The sequence below is a fragment of the Lithobates pipiens genome, unplaced genomic scaffold (genome assembly GCF_037356315.1).
Source record: "Lithobates pipiens isolate NorthernLeopardFrog02 unplaced genomic scaffold, aLitPip1_a1.2 Scaffold_8, whole genome shotgun sequence".
In the NCBI taxonomy this organism is placed as follows: Eukaryota; Metazoa; Chordata; class Amphibia; order Anura; family Ranidae; genus Lithobates; species Lithobates pipiens.
The window spans coordinates 281,035,527-281,052,567 of record NW_027507903.1 but is presented as its reverse complement, the minus strand read 5'-3'; the positions used below and the strand labels follow the sequence as shown (position 1 = coordinate 281,052,567).

The 17,041-nt window shown below is 41.2% G+C and overlaps 1 protein-coding gene across 1 annotated transcript in view; it reads left to right on the top strand.

Annotated features, from left to right (window-relative positions):
* Nucleotides 1–17,041, top strand: part of STAB2 (stabilin 2) — a 234,665-nt gene that overhangs the window by 66,414 nt on the left and 151,210 nt on the right. Inside the window, exons 4-8 of the mRNA XM_077472148.1 lie at nt 89–174; nt 2,880–2,949; nt 7,461–7,556; nt 9,263–9,382; nt 13,735–13,931. Coding sequence (XP_077328274.1) covers nt 89–174; nt 2,880–2,949; nt 7,461–7,556; nt 9,263–9,382; nt 13,735–13,931 — 569 coding nt within the window. The remainder of the gene's footprint in view (nt 1–88; nt 175–2,879; nt 2,950–7,460; nt 7,557–9,262; nt 9,383–13,734; nt 13,932–17,041) is intronic.

The window sequence follows — 17,041 nt, the reverse complement described above, 5'->3', positions numbered from 1 at the left end:
ACTATCCAAAAGATGTGTAATATAATAAGCAGGACAATCTTCTTAAACCTGAGTAACCAAGATGATATTACTAATTGTCATTTTACAGAGTGCCCTGGTGGGGCATCATCCCCTTGTAGCAACAGAGGTACATGCTCCGATGGGATGGGCGGCAATGGGACCTGTATTTGTCAAGTAAGTGTTGTGTAATATCCTTACTGCCAGTATTATAACTTTCTACTTCATTGCCGTAATAACCAAAACCTACTTATTATTGAAGAAAATGTTTTTGCCATATTTGTTTATTAAATAATATAATCTTTCTAACAAGTGGGCTACAAAAGACCTATTCGTTAAGATTTGTTTTTAAACCTCTGAAATGAAAAATGACTAAAACATATCCTTCTATAGAATGTACTTGCCACTATCCAAAGCATCTGGTGTGGTTTTAGTCTGCTCTGCCATTCCTCTGCTATCTGTATGAGTCACTTCTGACAGTCTGTGCGGACAACAGACAATCTCAGGAGACGGCCCTGCCCATGCACGCAGAAGTTGATTGACAGCCTCAGCTGTGCCTGTTTCTCTATGAGACTGTGTAAGGGGGGAGGGGTGACAATTGCATCCACTCAGGTGAGGTCTCAGTTTACACTCAGCTCTCTGCTTTGCAACATATGATCTCCACACCCCTTGCCTGCTGGAGTTGCAAAATGTTGTCTAAATTCTGTACTTTGATCAGCTGTAGAGGAGAGAGGGCTGCAGACAAACTGGTACAACAAACGTTTTATCTCTGTGTAGCAGAAGGCAGTCCCTTCACTGGGTATATGTAAAAGTTTACAACCCCTTTAAAGTGGCAGGAGTTATGCAGATTTCATAAAAATTTTAGTTTTAGATGACATTTTTGAGTACAGTTTTGAGCTGATTGGGGCTCATTTTTCTTGAGAATGATCTATCACACATTAATACTTACCTTACATTTCATTCTTCAATGCTGGAATATGAGCGAGCATTCCTATCAGCCACATCCTACCCTGATATTGTAGACACTGGTTCTGCACTGATTACAGTGTGGCAGCAAGACTGGTCAAAGGAATAAAATCAGGTTTGAGGGATTGGTCATCATGCCTGGAACTGGTGAAAAGGAAAACTGTGGGGCTAAAGAAATCCTTGTTCTTCTCTAAAAACTGTTAGGCAGCTGCATCCTGTTATAGAAAACATTGAATACTTACCTCTCCAGAGTCCATTCTTTGTGGTGTCCAACATGGGCAGAATGGGAAGAACCACAGCACCCAGCAGGGGACACAGTATCCAACACACCCTCAAGGGTTTGATAGCAGCAGTTCAGCTAGCTCAGCAAGAGAGTGAAAAATAGAGCTGTTGAAAGGAAGTGTAAATATTCAACCTCTTACATTACAAGGTGCAGCTACCTTAAAGAGGAAGTAAACCCTGATGAGTTTACTTCCTCTTTGTCTCCCTGCAAAGGTAAAGCATAATGGGCTACAATGCATCGCATAGTAGCCCATTATGTGTCACTTACCTGACACAGGAGCCAGCGATGTCACTGTAGTCCGGAGTGTCCATCTTCCTTCCGGGTATCGCTGCTCCGGCCACTCACAGCGCTGGAGCAGCGATGACATCACTCCCGCGCATGCGCATGGGAGCCGCCACTGAGGGCATATCGCCGTTAGCAGCGGAATGCCGCTAACGGCGATAGTGCACCTGCACGCCGCTGTGACTGTCTTTTAGTAAATATCTCCTAAACCGTGAAGGCTTAGGAGATATTTCTTGGACCTACAGGTAAGCCTTAATCTAGGCTTACCTGTAGGTCAAAGTGGTTTGTAAGGGTTTACAACCACTTTAAAGTGTAAAGAAAAGCAACAGGGCTGCTTTAAAGTGGAGATCCGCCACCCCATGTAAAAATTAAAAGTCAGCAGCTACAAAAACTGTAGCTGCTGACTTTGAATATTGGGACACTTACCTGTCCAGGGTTCCCACGATGTCAGCACCCAAGCCGATTTTCAGATTGGCTCTCGAGTGCTGCCACCACCATTAGTATTAAGGGAACCCAGCAGTGAAGCCAGTTCCCTACTGCACATACGCAAAGTGCGCAGCGCTTTCTTACTGGCCTGGCGGAGGAAGGAGGCGGGAGGCCGAACTTCTGAGGGGTGGCACCATGGTGGAGTCTCCCGAAAGTGGGGAAGGGTACCTGTCTAAAACAGGTACCCATTCCCCCCTCCCCCTTGAAAGGTGCCAAATGTGGCACCGGAGTGAGGGAGGAAGCAGAAAAGCAGAAGTTCCACTTTTGGGTGAAACTTCGCTTTAAGGTAAGTATTATGGCCGGTACACACAATATGATTATCAGACGAATGATCATCTGTTTTTTATTTTATTTTTATTTTTTTCTTGCATGGCAATCTCAGATCGAATCTGATGAGTTTATTAAAGTCACAAAAATATGCGTACAACAGAATAAAAATTCGGAAGCGATGTTATGTGTTGTAATGCATTTTCAAACGACAGTTGTACTGGTTAAACAAAAACCGTATGATCTGGCAAAAAGCATTTGTGCATGTCCGATCAAATAATATCGGATGAACTGTCCTGATCGGCTCCTGAAAGCTCTGTGCTAATGATTAGATTATCGTACGATCGCTCTGAAATCTTTTTTTTCCATCCGATTTTCTGATCATGTGTACCAAGCATAAATCTGTGTTAGATTATTCCCTAGAAAAACATGAATGCTTGCCTTAGTGAAGTGATTGTGCTTATGGCTTTTTTTTCTTTCAATATTATACAATTAATTGTCTGACTAATAACCATTAGCATTTTATTTAGGTCCATATTCTAGAATACGTGGTTTAAACAATAGTAAGGATGTGCATCTTTTTTTCAACTTTGTTTAGGAAAAATTTGGTGGAACGAACTGTGAGAATTGCGCAGATGATAACACGTATGGTCCGGACTGCCGATCTGGTATGACCGAGGCACAGCTTTGCCTTTAAAACCTCAGTTCACAATTTTCTCTGTTAAGACCTCATGCACACTGGATGTTTTTTGCCCACTCTCATAAATTCCTTTTCTCCTGGCAGCAGCATTTTGGCAAAAAAACGCTTGAAACTTGTACACGCGTGCAATGCATTTAGGCTCATCAAGAGCTTAAGCAATAATTAATTTAATTGCCAGAAAAATCATTTAATCTGGACATTAACATGAATTATCACTCAAGTGCTAGACACGAGCATGAATACGTTAGCACGGGTTTACACGCATCAAGCGTTTTTTCTGCTGAATCGCCGCTTCTCCTGGACACACTGGCTGGGGGGGGGGGGGCTTTGGTGGTTTTGCCGCTAAACTCCTCTAAACACCTATGTATGCATGGGTACAGTCTAACATACAGGGGCTAATAGCGGGAGGAAAAAAAAATGCCAGACGCCCGCCAGGAAAAGTGTCAAAAACGTCCAGTGTGCATAAGGTATAAAAGTTTTCTTTGTTACTCAGGCAGTACTACACAGTTTTAAAGGAAACATTTTAAATAATTATTACAGGAAACATTTTTTTACATGACTTTTACTTGTAAATGTCCTCTTTATACGCTGTATATCTGTACATCAGAAAATATGACTAACATCCCAGCCTACTGATTGCAGATAAAAGACTAGGTCATTAATATTACCTGGGAATCATAGGCTGCATACTATATATATATAATGAGCAAAAATGGTTGTCCCCATGCACACACAAAGTATACTTAGAAACAGGATTTGTAAAATATTAGCCTTAAATGCTTTTATTATACACAATTAGCTTTCTATAGTTTCTCATTATGTATGTGTGTGTGGGTTGATAACCTGGCAACCTATGATGCTAGGTGTAATGTTACAATTTCACCACAAGATGGCAGTAGATTCTTAGGAATATAGTTTATTGTCACTTGGACCGTTACGTCATCATAGGTGACACTGAAAATTGAAACGTGAAATCTATATAAATACAGCAGATGAAACTAGTATTGAATACGTTACCATTTTTCTAGGTAAATATATTTCTAAAGGTGCTACTGACATGACATTTTCACCACATGTGGGTAACAACCCATGCCATTCATACATACAAAGAAAAACCAAATCATATACAGTAAAACCTTGGACTGCAAGCATCATTTGTACCAGAAACATGCTTGTAATCCAAAGCACTTGTATATCAAAGCGAATTTACCCATAAGAAATAATGGAAACTCAAATGATTAGTTCCACAACAATTTATTCATAATTCCTTCCGTTTATAGTCTGTATAAAAATATTATACCAATGTGACCAGGTTGTGTAATCATAAAAATGGAAGCCTCCACAAGGGGATTAGAAGCTAATCCAGCAGGAGCTACAGAGTATAAAAGAGAAGAGAGGCCCCTCTAAGTGTAGTAATATGTTGCTAAATGTTGTACCTTTATTAAATGTAATCATATTGCTACACTTAGAGGTGCCTCTCTTCTCTTTTATACTCAGTTGTGACATGACGCTACTTGTATATCAAGACATCGCTTGTATATCAAGTCAACATTTATTTAAAAATGTTGCTTGTCTTGCAAAATGCCCTCAAACCAAGTTACTCTCAAACCAAGGTTTTACTTTAAGTTCAAAAATTAAGTTATGTGTAATAAAATAGAATGGTTCAGTCACAACTGATGGCCTATAAAAAGGTGTCACATTACCAAGGTGTCACACAAGAAACATCTCATAATAGGTAAAAGCAAAGCGCTCTCAAGACCTTCACAACCTTATTGTTGCAAACCATGCTGATGGCATTGGTTACAGAAGGATTCTGGAAGTGGAAAGAACATAATTTTACCATAAACCAGCCACGACCAGGTGCTCCTCACAAGATTTCTGGAGTGAACATAATTCTCATAACAGTTGTCTAAAAGCTAAGGACCACTTGTGGAGAGCTTCAGAAAGTTGTTTCAAAGAAAACAATAAGTAATGCACTCAACTGCCATGGCCTGTATGCACGCTCACCACGTAAGACTCCTTGCTGAAGAAAAAACGCATTGAAGCTAGTTTAAAGTTTGCTGCAGAACATTTAGACAAGCCTGTGAAATACTGGGAAATCATAGTCTAGTCAGGTGAGACCAAAATTGAACTCTTTGGATGCCATAATACACACCATGTTTGGAGGTCAAATGACACTGCCCATCACCCCAAAAACGCCATACCAACAGTGAAGTTTGAAGGTAGGAACATCTTGGTGTGTGGCTGTGTTTCAGCATGCGGTACTGGTAAACTTCATATCATTGAAGGAAGGATGAATGGAAAATGTTACCAGGACATTTGTGATAAAAATCTGCCATCTACCAGGATGATGAAGATAAAACAAGGGTGGACATTTCAGCAAGACAATGATCCCAAACACAAAGCCAAGGAAACTCTCCATTGCTTTCAAAGAAAGAAAATAAAGCTGCTAGAATGGCCCAGCCAATCATCCGATTTGAATCCAACAGAAAATCTATGGAAAGAACTAAATACCAGAGTTCATAGAAGAGGCCCACAGAACCTTCAAGATTTAAAGACTGTTTGTCATGTGAATAGTTTCTCCATAAAGGAGGCGTCTTGAAGCTGTCATTACCAACAAAGGATTTTGTACAAAGTATTACATTTCAGTTAGCGTGTTCAATACTTTTTCCCTGTGTCATTCCATTTTATTGCACATATCTTCATTTCTGAACTTATTTGTTTTGGTTTCTTTGTATGTATGGATTGCATGGGTTGTTTCAGACATGTGGCGAAAATTTCATGTCAATAGCACCTTTAGAAATATATTTACCTAGAAAAATGGTGACATGTTCAATACTTATTTTACCCGCTGTAAGTAGCCTAGAAGCTATTAATATTTATTTATGCTGAGAATTATTTTCAGTCAAGTACATAATTACAAATAAAGCACGGTATAACACATTCCAAAGTGCCATCTTTGGAGTGCTTGAGTCAAAAATTTGGGATCCATTTTAGAGAGCGTAGCTCTCACACGGGGGGAGGCCTAGGGACCTTTGACTTTGGTAGATAAACACTTTTGCTTTTATGAGAAGGACAGATTTCTGTGGGCTAAAAGTCCACCACACAAAGTGTGCCATGGTTTGGCATTGAATGGTGAGCGTATTGAAAAGTTGATGCTCCTAAGACTGCATTCACATTTTGCTTTTCTATGAATGTGCATAAAGTCATGCCAAGTTTGTGCATGTTTTTGTGCCACATGAGCTGCCCTACACATGACAAAATAGCTCATGTACCTTTTTTAAGCGTAGAGCTTTGTATGTTTTTTAACCAAACGTTTTACCATGATTGATGCACTTTTTTTTCATGACAAATGCACATCTTTTTTGCTGCATTTGAGATGCCATTAACCATGGCAACATAAACATGTTTCATAAATGTGCACATAATTGCATGCTTTTACGCACGCTCGCAAAAAACTAAAGTGTAAATGCAGCCTAAAGTAGTGGTTCTCAGTCCTCAAGTACCCCTAACAGGCAATATTTTGGGAACCTCTCTTAGATAAGAGATATTTTATCAATACCATGTTGTTGCTATTGATTTAAAGCAGCTGTGCAAAGTAAAGGAAAACCTGAAATCATGGCTCGTTGGGGATACTTGAGGACTGAGGTTGAGAACCACTGGCCTAAAGAACACTGTTGATCTTTTTGCATCTCCCAGCATCAGCATCTTCTCTTCTTCATCAGAATGTAATGTTTGTGCTGGAAGATTTCCCTCTGCTAGACGCTTTGATTTCAGGTCTGCATAGGGTTGCCATCTGTCCGGGATTCACCAAGACAGTCAGGGTTTTGAATCATGTGTCTGAGCTTCAGGCAGACTATGACCGGGAGACATTATTTAGACCAGGCCGTAACTCTCCAAGTAACCAAGATAGTCACACACAAATCTGTTGCTGTCTGGTGGCAGGTTTGGCATCACTGGGGGGCACGGCAATGATGTCAGAAAGATCAATTTGGCCACACCCACTGTTCACTGCAGCACGCAATGCGCACCGCATTACTACTCTCCTTTGGGTACCCAAGGTCTCCCAGGCCGCTAAAGTGTTTGGGCTTAGCTTGAAGAAAAGGTGGCAACCCTAGGTCTGAATACCATGTTTGAATAGTGAACTATCTTCATGCAGAGCCCCCAGTCCAATGTATTTAATATTACTGGCCCAGGAGTCAAATGTCTCCCAGTCCAGTTTTCCTCTTCTCACAAATCTGAATGTTTGAGCAAAGCAATTCAAAGCTGGAGGAAATGCATTTTGTACAGCACTGCATTATGTTGTATTTCTGCTTCATTATTCACAGCAAGTGTGCAGAATTTGTTCTTAAGAATTCTGTAAACCATACAAGATTGCTAGAAAATAGAAATTCTTCCAGAACCAATTGCTTACTTATTTTTTTCATGCTATTTGTGTGTAATTGTGATCGTCTAATCTACTATATTATTTCTTCACAGTCTGTGATTGTGTGCATGGTATTTGCAACAGTGGGATTAATGGAGACGGTTCATGCGTGTGCTTCTCTAATTATAAGGGGCCTAAATGTGACCAGCGTAAGTAATGCTACAGAACTATATGTTGTTTAAAGAGCAACAGGTCTCGTATATGTCTGAAATAAGTATTTGAATTTACATTTGCTTGCCAAATGTAATTTCCAGTCTAGGTCTTTCTTCTAATTGGTAATAGGCAACATAGTGTTCTTAATTTAGGAATGTTAATAATTTAGACCCAGAAAATAAATCTGTAAACTGTGGGAATGGGAACTTGGCTTCAAAATCCGGCAGCCAAACTGGTTCACTTTGCTGAGTAGCATTAAGGACAGCAATGGGTGTATTTATTTAAAAAAAAAAAATTGCTAGGTTGTTCATCCACCAAAATTGCATGTGCTGCTGTGCAAATGGGGCAACATTGAATGTTCTTTAGCTATATTCTCTGTAATTTGAATGTTTGAATGCAGAAAATAGCACATTGTGGCCTCCAAATGGCGATGACCATGACACTAAATAAATATGCTCTTTAGTGACATCTAGAGGTCACGATGTGGTATATTCCACAATAAACATTAACACATTTGACTTGCAGAGAATATGGTCGAAGAATGTTCTATTTTGACCTATTCGCCCAGAACAAATTTACAAGCGATTTCAATGGGTGAATAGTTATATGAATTTTTATTTATTTATTTTTATAAATACACTCTGAAATGTACAGTATACCAGAGGAAGCTCAAAAAGAAGTTCATTCTAAAGGCTATTTATCTTCGTGTCTTTGCATTTCCACAATTTTTTAGTGTGCAGAAGTTTTTGAAACACTATTTAAACATAATTTATCCAGTCCCTTAGGATATTTTTGGTTGCACCCAGATAATATAGGGAATGCTGCCTCAATGGCCCCTACCTACAATGCTTGTTACCAAGAAGTTTCTAAATGGTATGATCCTGGTGTGGGCATTTCTGGAGTCCCATGTGTATACCAGCTGGTCTACAGCCTAGGTTTGGATCTGAGCTCCAACATCCCAAGTCTTTTGAAGGAATTGGATATTTAAGAGGATAGTTAGTTATCAGTTGATTTTGTCCACTTCAGTGAACTGATGTATATAGGGCTTTTGTAAACCACTTTAAAAATAACCCTGGAGGTGGGACTTGCAGTCAGGGAGAACAGAATTAGTAAAGTAAAGTGAACATGCATTACAGGGAATATTCTGAATTTGTTGTCAAACAATGCTTGCTATCTATGGTAAATATGGTTGGTTGCCAGTTGCCATACCATTTTAAGTTCACTTGTGACTGCCAAGTAGTGTATATCTGAAGTAAAAGAAAAAAAAATACATTTAGATGGATCAAGAATGGATAGCACAGGTCTCAAGCATGTACACAAAAAAAGAATGGGCTTTGATGTCCTTCTGAAGATGGCCTTGCTAATTGAATACTCTATAAAATAATTGTGGCATAAAAATGTATAAATGCAGTTTGCCCTGGCCAAGTGTGCAGGTTTATGTATTGTGCAATTATCCAGACCTGCCCTTAATCTTGGGGGAATAATATAAAATGGGCAGGAAAGGAAAAACCAAGCTTGATTGAGATTGGCCTGCCTTTTAATATCTGAACAAGTCACGTGGCCTAAAGGTGCATGTTAAGTTCACAATGCAAGTACTATTGCCCAGATTAAATGACAATAGCCTTATGCACATATGTGCTTTAGAAGAATAGTTTGTATATTTGAAGCACTTTCACTGCATTAATTTGTTGTGTATTTTCAGCATTACCAGACTGTGCTGTTCTGAACTGCAGAGGAAACAAACGATGTGCAATGTCAAGTTCGGGTGCTCTGGAGTGTAAATGCATACCAGCTTACGAAGAGAAAGGCTCAACATGTGAACGTAAGGCTGCTTTTATCACTTGTTTAGTTAACTGGAAAAAAAAAATGACTACTAGAACAATGTACTATGATGTTATTGTTAAGTTTGAAACATTTATATTCTTTTTGACTATTTGAATAAAATGTGACAGAGAGGACATGCTTCTGACAACCTTACCTGGCAAACACAGACTACCCTTTAGCTACATATTATTATTTTATCTGGAAAAATGATACAAGATATTTATCTCTTCTGAGCTCAGGTATAGAGTTTTTTTCCTCTTCTGTCATTGTTTGACAGTCTACCAGTGGCGGCACGCCCATAGGGGGCGCCCGGGCGCCGCCCCCCCTCCCCCTAGGTGTAAAAAAAAAAAAAAAAACGGGCCCTTTAAGACATTTAAAAAAAAAAAAATGTAATTTAACAATTTAACATAGTGTACTGTGGCGCCGGTCACAGTGCACTATGAGAAGCGCCACGTCGATGCAATCACAAGATTGCATCCATGGCGCTTCATTTGCGGGTTAAAAACCCGCCTTGCGGCGCACTGCAGAACGCCGACTAGCTTCCGCCCGTAAAATCACTGTGATTCTACGGGCAGGAGCATTGTCATTCTTAGACAGGCAGGTCACTTCCGGCTTTCGGCTGCTTCATGAAACCCGGAAGTGAGGTCGGCAGCTCCGTTCCTCAGCCCGAGCGGAGCTGCAAGACAGTGAGACAGGTGAGTCACCGCATAAAGGCTTTCTAGTTTCTACTTTGTTGAGAATGTTCATGCATTTAGCTGAATGAATGGAAAAAAAGCTTTCACAGCCAGAAAGGTTTCCCCAGGCCAGGCGACTTTTGCCGTGGCCAATCAGAGAATGAGCTCTGAAGGGGAAACTCCACGCCAAATTTCTGAAAAAAAATTTGACGTGGGTTCCCCCTCCGAGAGCATACCAGGCCCTTAGGTCTGGTATGGGTTCCAAGGGGAACCCCCTACGCCGAAAAAACGGCGTGGGGGTCCCCCCCAGATCCACACCAGACCCTTATCCGAGCACTCTACCCAGCCGGCCAGGAAAGGGGGTGGGGACGAGCGGGCGGCCCCCCCCTCCTGAGCCGTACCATGTGACATCAACCCATGTGACCAACCCATGTGACATCAACCCATGTGACACCGCCCCATTGTCCCTATATAAGTGGCAGCGCAGCGCGTCCCTGGCATTCCGGCCGGAGAGAGCGTCGAGTCAACATCTCCTGGAGAAGAAGAAGAAGAAGAAGAAGAACAGGCGGAGGCGGCGGCGGCGGTGACAGAAGACCGGGCCACCGCCTGTAAAAGAGCTATAAGAAGGCGCGGTGGCCCGGCAGAAGAACCGAAGAGGGGGACAAGACCCCCGAAGTCGGAAGAAGAGGCCGGCGGCGAGGAAGAAAGCCGGGCTCCTCCGCTAGCAAAAGAGCTACAAGAAGATAGCGGAGGAGTCCGGTGAGAAGACCCCCGAAGACGGAAGACCCCCGGAGCTGTGCAATAAAATATTTTGTTTTGTGTTTTTTTGTACATTTTTTTCACAGGTGAATGGGTAGGGGTACATTGTACCCCATACTCATTCACATAGGGTGGGGGGCCGGTATCCGGGGCCCCCTTATTAAAGGGGGCTCCCGGATTCCGATAAGCCCCCCGCCCGCAGACCCCGACAACCAACGGCCAGGGTTGTCGGGAAGAGGCCCTTGTCCTCATCAACATGGGGACAAGGTGCTTTGGGGTGGGGGGGCCGCACGCCCCCCCTCCCCCAAGGCACCCCCCCATGTTGAGGGCACGCGGCCTGGTACGGCTCAGGAGGGGGGGGCGCCCGCTCGTCCCCACCCCCTTTCCTGGCCGGCCGGGTAGCGTGCTCGGATAAGGGTCTGGTGTGGATCTGGGGGGGACCCCCACGACGTTTTTTCGGCGTAGGGGGTTCCCCTTGGAATCCATACCAGACCTAAGGGCCTGGTATGCTCTCGGAGGGAGCAACCCACGCCAATTGTTTTTTCAGATTATGTAAGGGGCGGTTTATGAGAAGTGGGAGGGGCCAAAATGATGGGCGGGGTCATGATGGGCGGGGTCTGGCGCCACCCATCCAAAAACTTCACCAGCCGCCACTGCAGTCTACTACAGTAAAACAGTAAGGCTAAGTTCATACTGGCATTAAAAGCAGGCGTTTGAGAGGTATTAAAAATGTTCCTGAAACACCTATGCACAAGATACAATAGACAGCACAACTATTCACACTATCAAAACATGAAGCATTAGTGTTGCGTCGCTTCAAAATTGAAACCCCATGTCAAGTCATTGTCATTTTAAATGATATCACACTATCTAGTTTTCCTTTGTTATACATATATGTGGAAAAATGTGTCATCAATCAGCCCAGGATCCCATCACAGATACTGAACCCAGGGGTGGTTCATATGTGTGATTTGACCAAGCTTAACTGCAAGGTCGCACGCTCTAAGGTGAGAGCATACTGTATACTGAAGGAGGGAGGACCTCAGTGAACACAAGTACACGCTTGCTATCACCATTTTTTTTGGATCTCATTATTATTTTTTGGAATGGATATTATATTTTTTTGTATCAACGCATGTCTTCACATTAATTTTTCAACCTAGAACTTTGCATGTAACACTTTAGTGCACTGGAACACTTTTTTGTATAGAATTTGAGCACTCAGATAAGGACTTTTTTTATATACAACATACAATGATACAATTTTCAGTAAAGAGTCACTTTATGGATAAAATGTTGTCACTAGGACACTTTATGTATTGTTTATACTGCTAGCACTTAAGATACACTTTGAGTATATGATTTACACTAATTTGTGGAAGGTTACTCAAAAATATTCATTTATTTTGGGTATCACATGCCAATATTAAGTGCAGCACTCTCCTTTATATTTATTACTTTTGTCATATGGGACGTGAACAGTCTAAAAACATCACCTTATTGATCCATTCTTCAGGTGCTCTATCTCTCCTTTTTACATTTCAGTTTTAGCTAAGACTTCCTACTGAGCAGATAGGACCTAAGTTTAAAGAGTGGACATTTACCACTTGTAACAACTTTACATAATATTCCTCCTGCCCCCTTCCTCCTAACAAAATATAATTTTTAGGGGGAAGAGGGCAGAAATAGTTCCCAAAAACCATCTATAAATTTCCTTATTTCAGACTAAGGCAAGTGTGACATAACAGTTGTCCACTTGTTTTGGGATACCCAAGTAATGGGTCTGAGGAGACCACGGATACACAAGAGTGTACGTGCCACCTCATCAGAGGTGGCTGTCTATTCATTGCTTTTACAGCTGCACTTCTGATGATGTAATGAAGCGGCTGCCTCCTCTGATGAAGAAGCAGCCAGCCCCCTTGTGATGTTATGGGACCAACTACGCTGCAGGGAAGAGGCAGTTCCTTATGCCGTGTACACATGACCAAATTGTCCGGTGGACTAAGTCTGCCATTACGCTGGACAATTCGATCGTGTGTGGGCTTCAGCGGACTTTTTCATCGTAAAGTCCAGTGGACTTAGAAAGTAATTTTGCGTCAAAATTTGTCCGCCGGACTTGGCTTTCAGCGGACAATACATTAGTCAGTGTGCTAGCTGACTAAGAATGACGCATGCTCAGAAGCAAGTACGGGAAGGAAGCTATTGGCTACTGGCTATTGAACTTCCTTTTTCTAGTCCCGTCGTGCGTGCTGTACGTCATCACGTTAGAAATCGCTGGACTTTCGGAGTGTCCGTGTGTGGCCAAGTCCGTTCGTTAGAAAGTCCGGCGGGTTGTTTGCCGGATTGTTTGCCGGACTAAGTCTGCCAGACAATTCGATCATGTGTACGCAGCATTAGACAACACTGCTTGATTTCTAGGCTTGTGAGTGCGTTTTTGGGGAACACCCCAGCTTCAGAGGTAAGAGGGGAGAGGGGAAAAAATAGAGAGGGGAGTCGAGTTCCTTTTTAGGGAGCAGCCTACTTTCCATACTGTTTATTTAAGACCCATCACCTGTTAGCCAAATCATCAAGTATCTAAATGACATTGAGATGAAAGGCCACTCCTGACCCGACTTTCGTATGTCAGAAAATATACTTTACATCTCAGCTCTACAACACCAAACTCACAGTACGCTTGTGTCTATAGGCAAGCTTTCCTTGCATATTTATTGTCTATTTTCTCCCCACCAGTAGAAATAAAGTTAACTCCTATGAGATTATGCTTTTTTGGCAGTAAATTATGTTTGCCTAAAGGTTCCGGTGCTGGAATCCAGCTCCGTTTGTTACTCTTATCTGAACTCCGCTGTTGCTAACTGTAAAAAATATATATTCCCCATTTTTTAAAACATCTGATCCCCATCACTTGTTTCATTTTCAGCTATTAATCCGTGTTTGAAGAGGGCCTGTAATGCTGCAGCTTATTGCACATATGTGGGTCCTAATAAACACACATGTACATGCAAGGAGGGCTACAGAGGTGATGGTAATGTGTGTTTACCAATTGACCCCTGCCAGGAAAACTTCGGAGATTGCCCCACAGCATCATCAATTTGTAAATATGATGGACCTGGACAGGTAAGATTGGATAAAATGTACAATAGAAAACATAGCTGCACTAAAACCTTTTACTTAAGACAGTAAACACGTTTTTTTAGTTTTGATATAAAAAGAGACTTTGCAATGGCACCTGCCTCTCCTGATATAGTGGCATAATCTCCCTAAAAATAACAGACAAGGAAAGAGCTTCCCATCTTCAAAAACACCATTTCAGGCCCAACTCCAGGCACAATGAAAAAAATCGACCTACTTGCGGTCTAGGGGTTTGCATGAATAAATTGTAGAACATACCTTATACCTCACTCCAATAGCAGTGTGATTTGTCCTTTGAAGCCTTCTGCCTCCTTCACATACAAGGCAGGGTTACATAGTTACATAGTTAGTAAGGTTGAATAAAGACACCAGTCCATGCAGTTCAACCTGGGTGAGTGTCTACAATTGTCCCTATCCCTGTACATTGCACACTCACATTGGTCCTTACCCTCAGGGAGCCCACAATCCAAGATCCCCATTCATATACTATTTGTCAATTTTGGACAGAAGCCAATTAACCCAACTGCATGTCTTTGGAGTTACCATAGTCTTGCATCATATATGATGATATGGAAGGACCACCCACAGTTCAGAGCCATGGGGAGCAAAAGAGAGCACTGGAGCCTGCCAGGGTGGGGATAATGGCTAGATTAAAAAAAAAAGGAGCGGCTGGTGTCCAGAGAAATGTGACTTCTAAAATATGGTTAGTGGACATTTATTAAAAATTAGCAACATGTTCATCAAGCTAACCTGTTTTGGGGGAATAGAGTGCACTTCTTCGGAACTGTTGCTGCATACTAATTAGTGGGATCCATCCAGTTATTTATTTGGAATTTAGTTCAAACGTTATCATACCTCCCAGTGTTTTGAACATATAAAATAAAGACACTGTTAAGCCTCATACATTAATATTATCATATTTTCTTGAATAAACTCTCCTTATGTGATGGGTGTACAATGTCTTACGGTAACTCGACAGATGATAAAATGATCAATGCTTCAGGGAAAGCTATGCTTTTTGGCTTTAGTACATATTGTACAACTAGAACATATCACTAGAATAACAGTACTAAAGCAATCAACAAATAAATACATACAAAAAATATATCCGCTAGTGCCGGGATATGGCCATCCAGTACCCAGAGTGAAGATGCCAAAGTGCAATTACCCCCCACCTGTTGTGATTAAAATGGTATTTCTATATACCTGACAAAGACCAGCTAGGTGTAACTAACGCAATTACAATACTCATGAAACCCCTTTTAACTAACGCTGCAGCATTAGGAGACAATGAAGAAAAAGCCCAGCCAATGTTACAGTTTCAGCAGATGTCTGATTTATTGTGGGAGGGGCTGCATGTTATATGCACCCTTATCAGCCAATCATTGCATAGAACATGGGTGTGGTTAATATAGAGGCGTACACTACACACCATCATTACATATCATTACATATCATTACTCATGTCATCTGCATCTGAATCACAGTCATGGGATATGTGGACCAGACATATTGTGACACAATTTCTTTATTTAGAGCTTAAGATTAAGCTATATTTCCTTATGTGCATGTTTACAGAAAAACTGCTACAGTCTGCAGATACAGAATCTAAGCCAGCTAGTAAAGTTAACCAAGTTAATCCTATATGAACTTACAAACATGGAGTCACTCTGGTTCAGCCATATCACTACAATACACACATAAATTCTAGGAAATAAGGTGGAGTGGACGAAGAATTATACAGGTCTATAGCGATGTATATGTTTGCAAACATGCATAAACATAAGGAGTTTACATGATATTACATGCATTTTTTTACATTGGATGTTTGTCAGCAAGATCCAGCATAGATATAAGCACCATATTTAATTACACCCATGCACATGAGCCCTTATTCATACTTCAAGGCCATTAGATTTGTACAGAACTACATGTTAATATTTGTTTTTCCTAAGTATACCAGTTGTGTCACCTTGTCTGACCTGCAATTCTGAAGAAGTTACAGTTACTTTGATGAAGCATGACAGTGACATTTAAGTATTATACCAAGTTATTGTAGTGATTATATTCAGGCATTCTGATCATTTATATCAGTGCAGATCACATTTAGAGACAGAAATAACATTCAGGTGTAAGGAAATATCTTAACCTTTGGCAGGAGAACAAAGATCCAGTTGTCTGGATTTCTTCTATCGTTTATTAGTTTAAGTAATATATGTCATTTTGTTTCATGACAAAACTGCATTCCCATATATGGCTATGTCTCCCAGGCTAAACGCAGTATTCAGTCCAATACCTGGCTTTCCCAATCAACTCTTCTCTCTGTGATTAGACGTGGTGTTTCATTTTCTTAAACATATTCTGTAAGAGTCTACAATTTCTTAAAGCATGCTACTTGTTTTCTCATTTTCAAATCCTATTTAATAGACTGCTTGTGCAAGAATTTTAGCGTAGTTTGCATGGTAAACGCATGTGACCTAGGAATCCACCTTACCAACCGTTCAGTGTCCTCCATCTCTCTCTGGCTTCCACACATCCAACTAATAAAATTGAAAGTACTAACAATAATTTACAAAGCCATCCAAAACTCTGCCCCCAACTACATCACTAGCCTAGTCTCAAAATACCAACCAATCTGCTCTTTTCGGTCCTCCCACGACCCTTGTCACCTCCTCCAATGCTCACCTCCAGGATTTCTCCAGAGTTTCTCCCATCCTTTGGAACTCCCTATCCCAATCTGCCCAACTGTCCCCTAATCTATCCATCTATAGATGATCCCTGAAAACCTTTCTCTTTAAAGAAAGCCTATGCTGCTTCCAACTAATACAATGTTCTACTTTCTCAATCAGCTCTTTCTCCACAACTATTACCTTTTGCATCAATTGACCCTCCCTCTTAGATTGTAAGCTCTATTACGCAGGGCCCTCTCATTTCTCTTGTACCAAATTGTAATGTAACTGTAATGGCTGCCTTTATTTTGTTAAGTGCTACACAAACTGTTAGCGCTAAATAAATCCTGTATAATAAGAATATTTAGAAAAAATACCGTACAGTTATAGTCAGTTGTATAGTTCAAATATATGTGTGTAGCACCC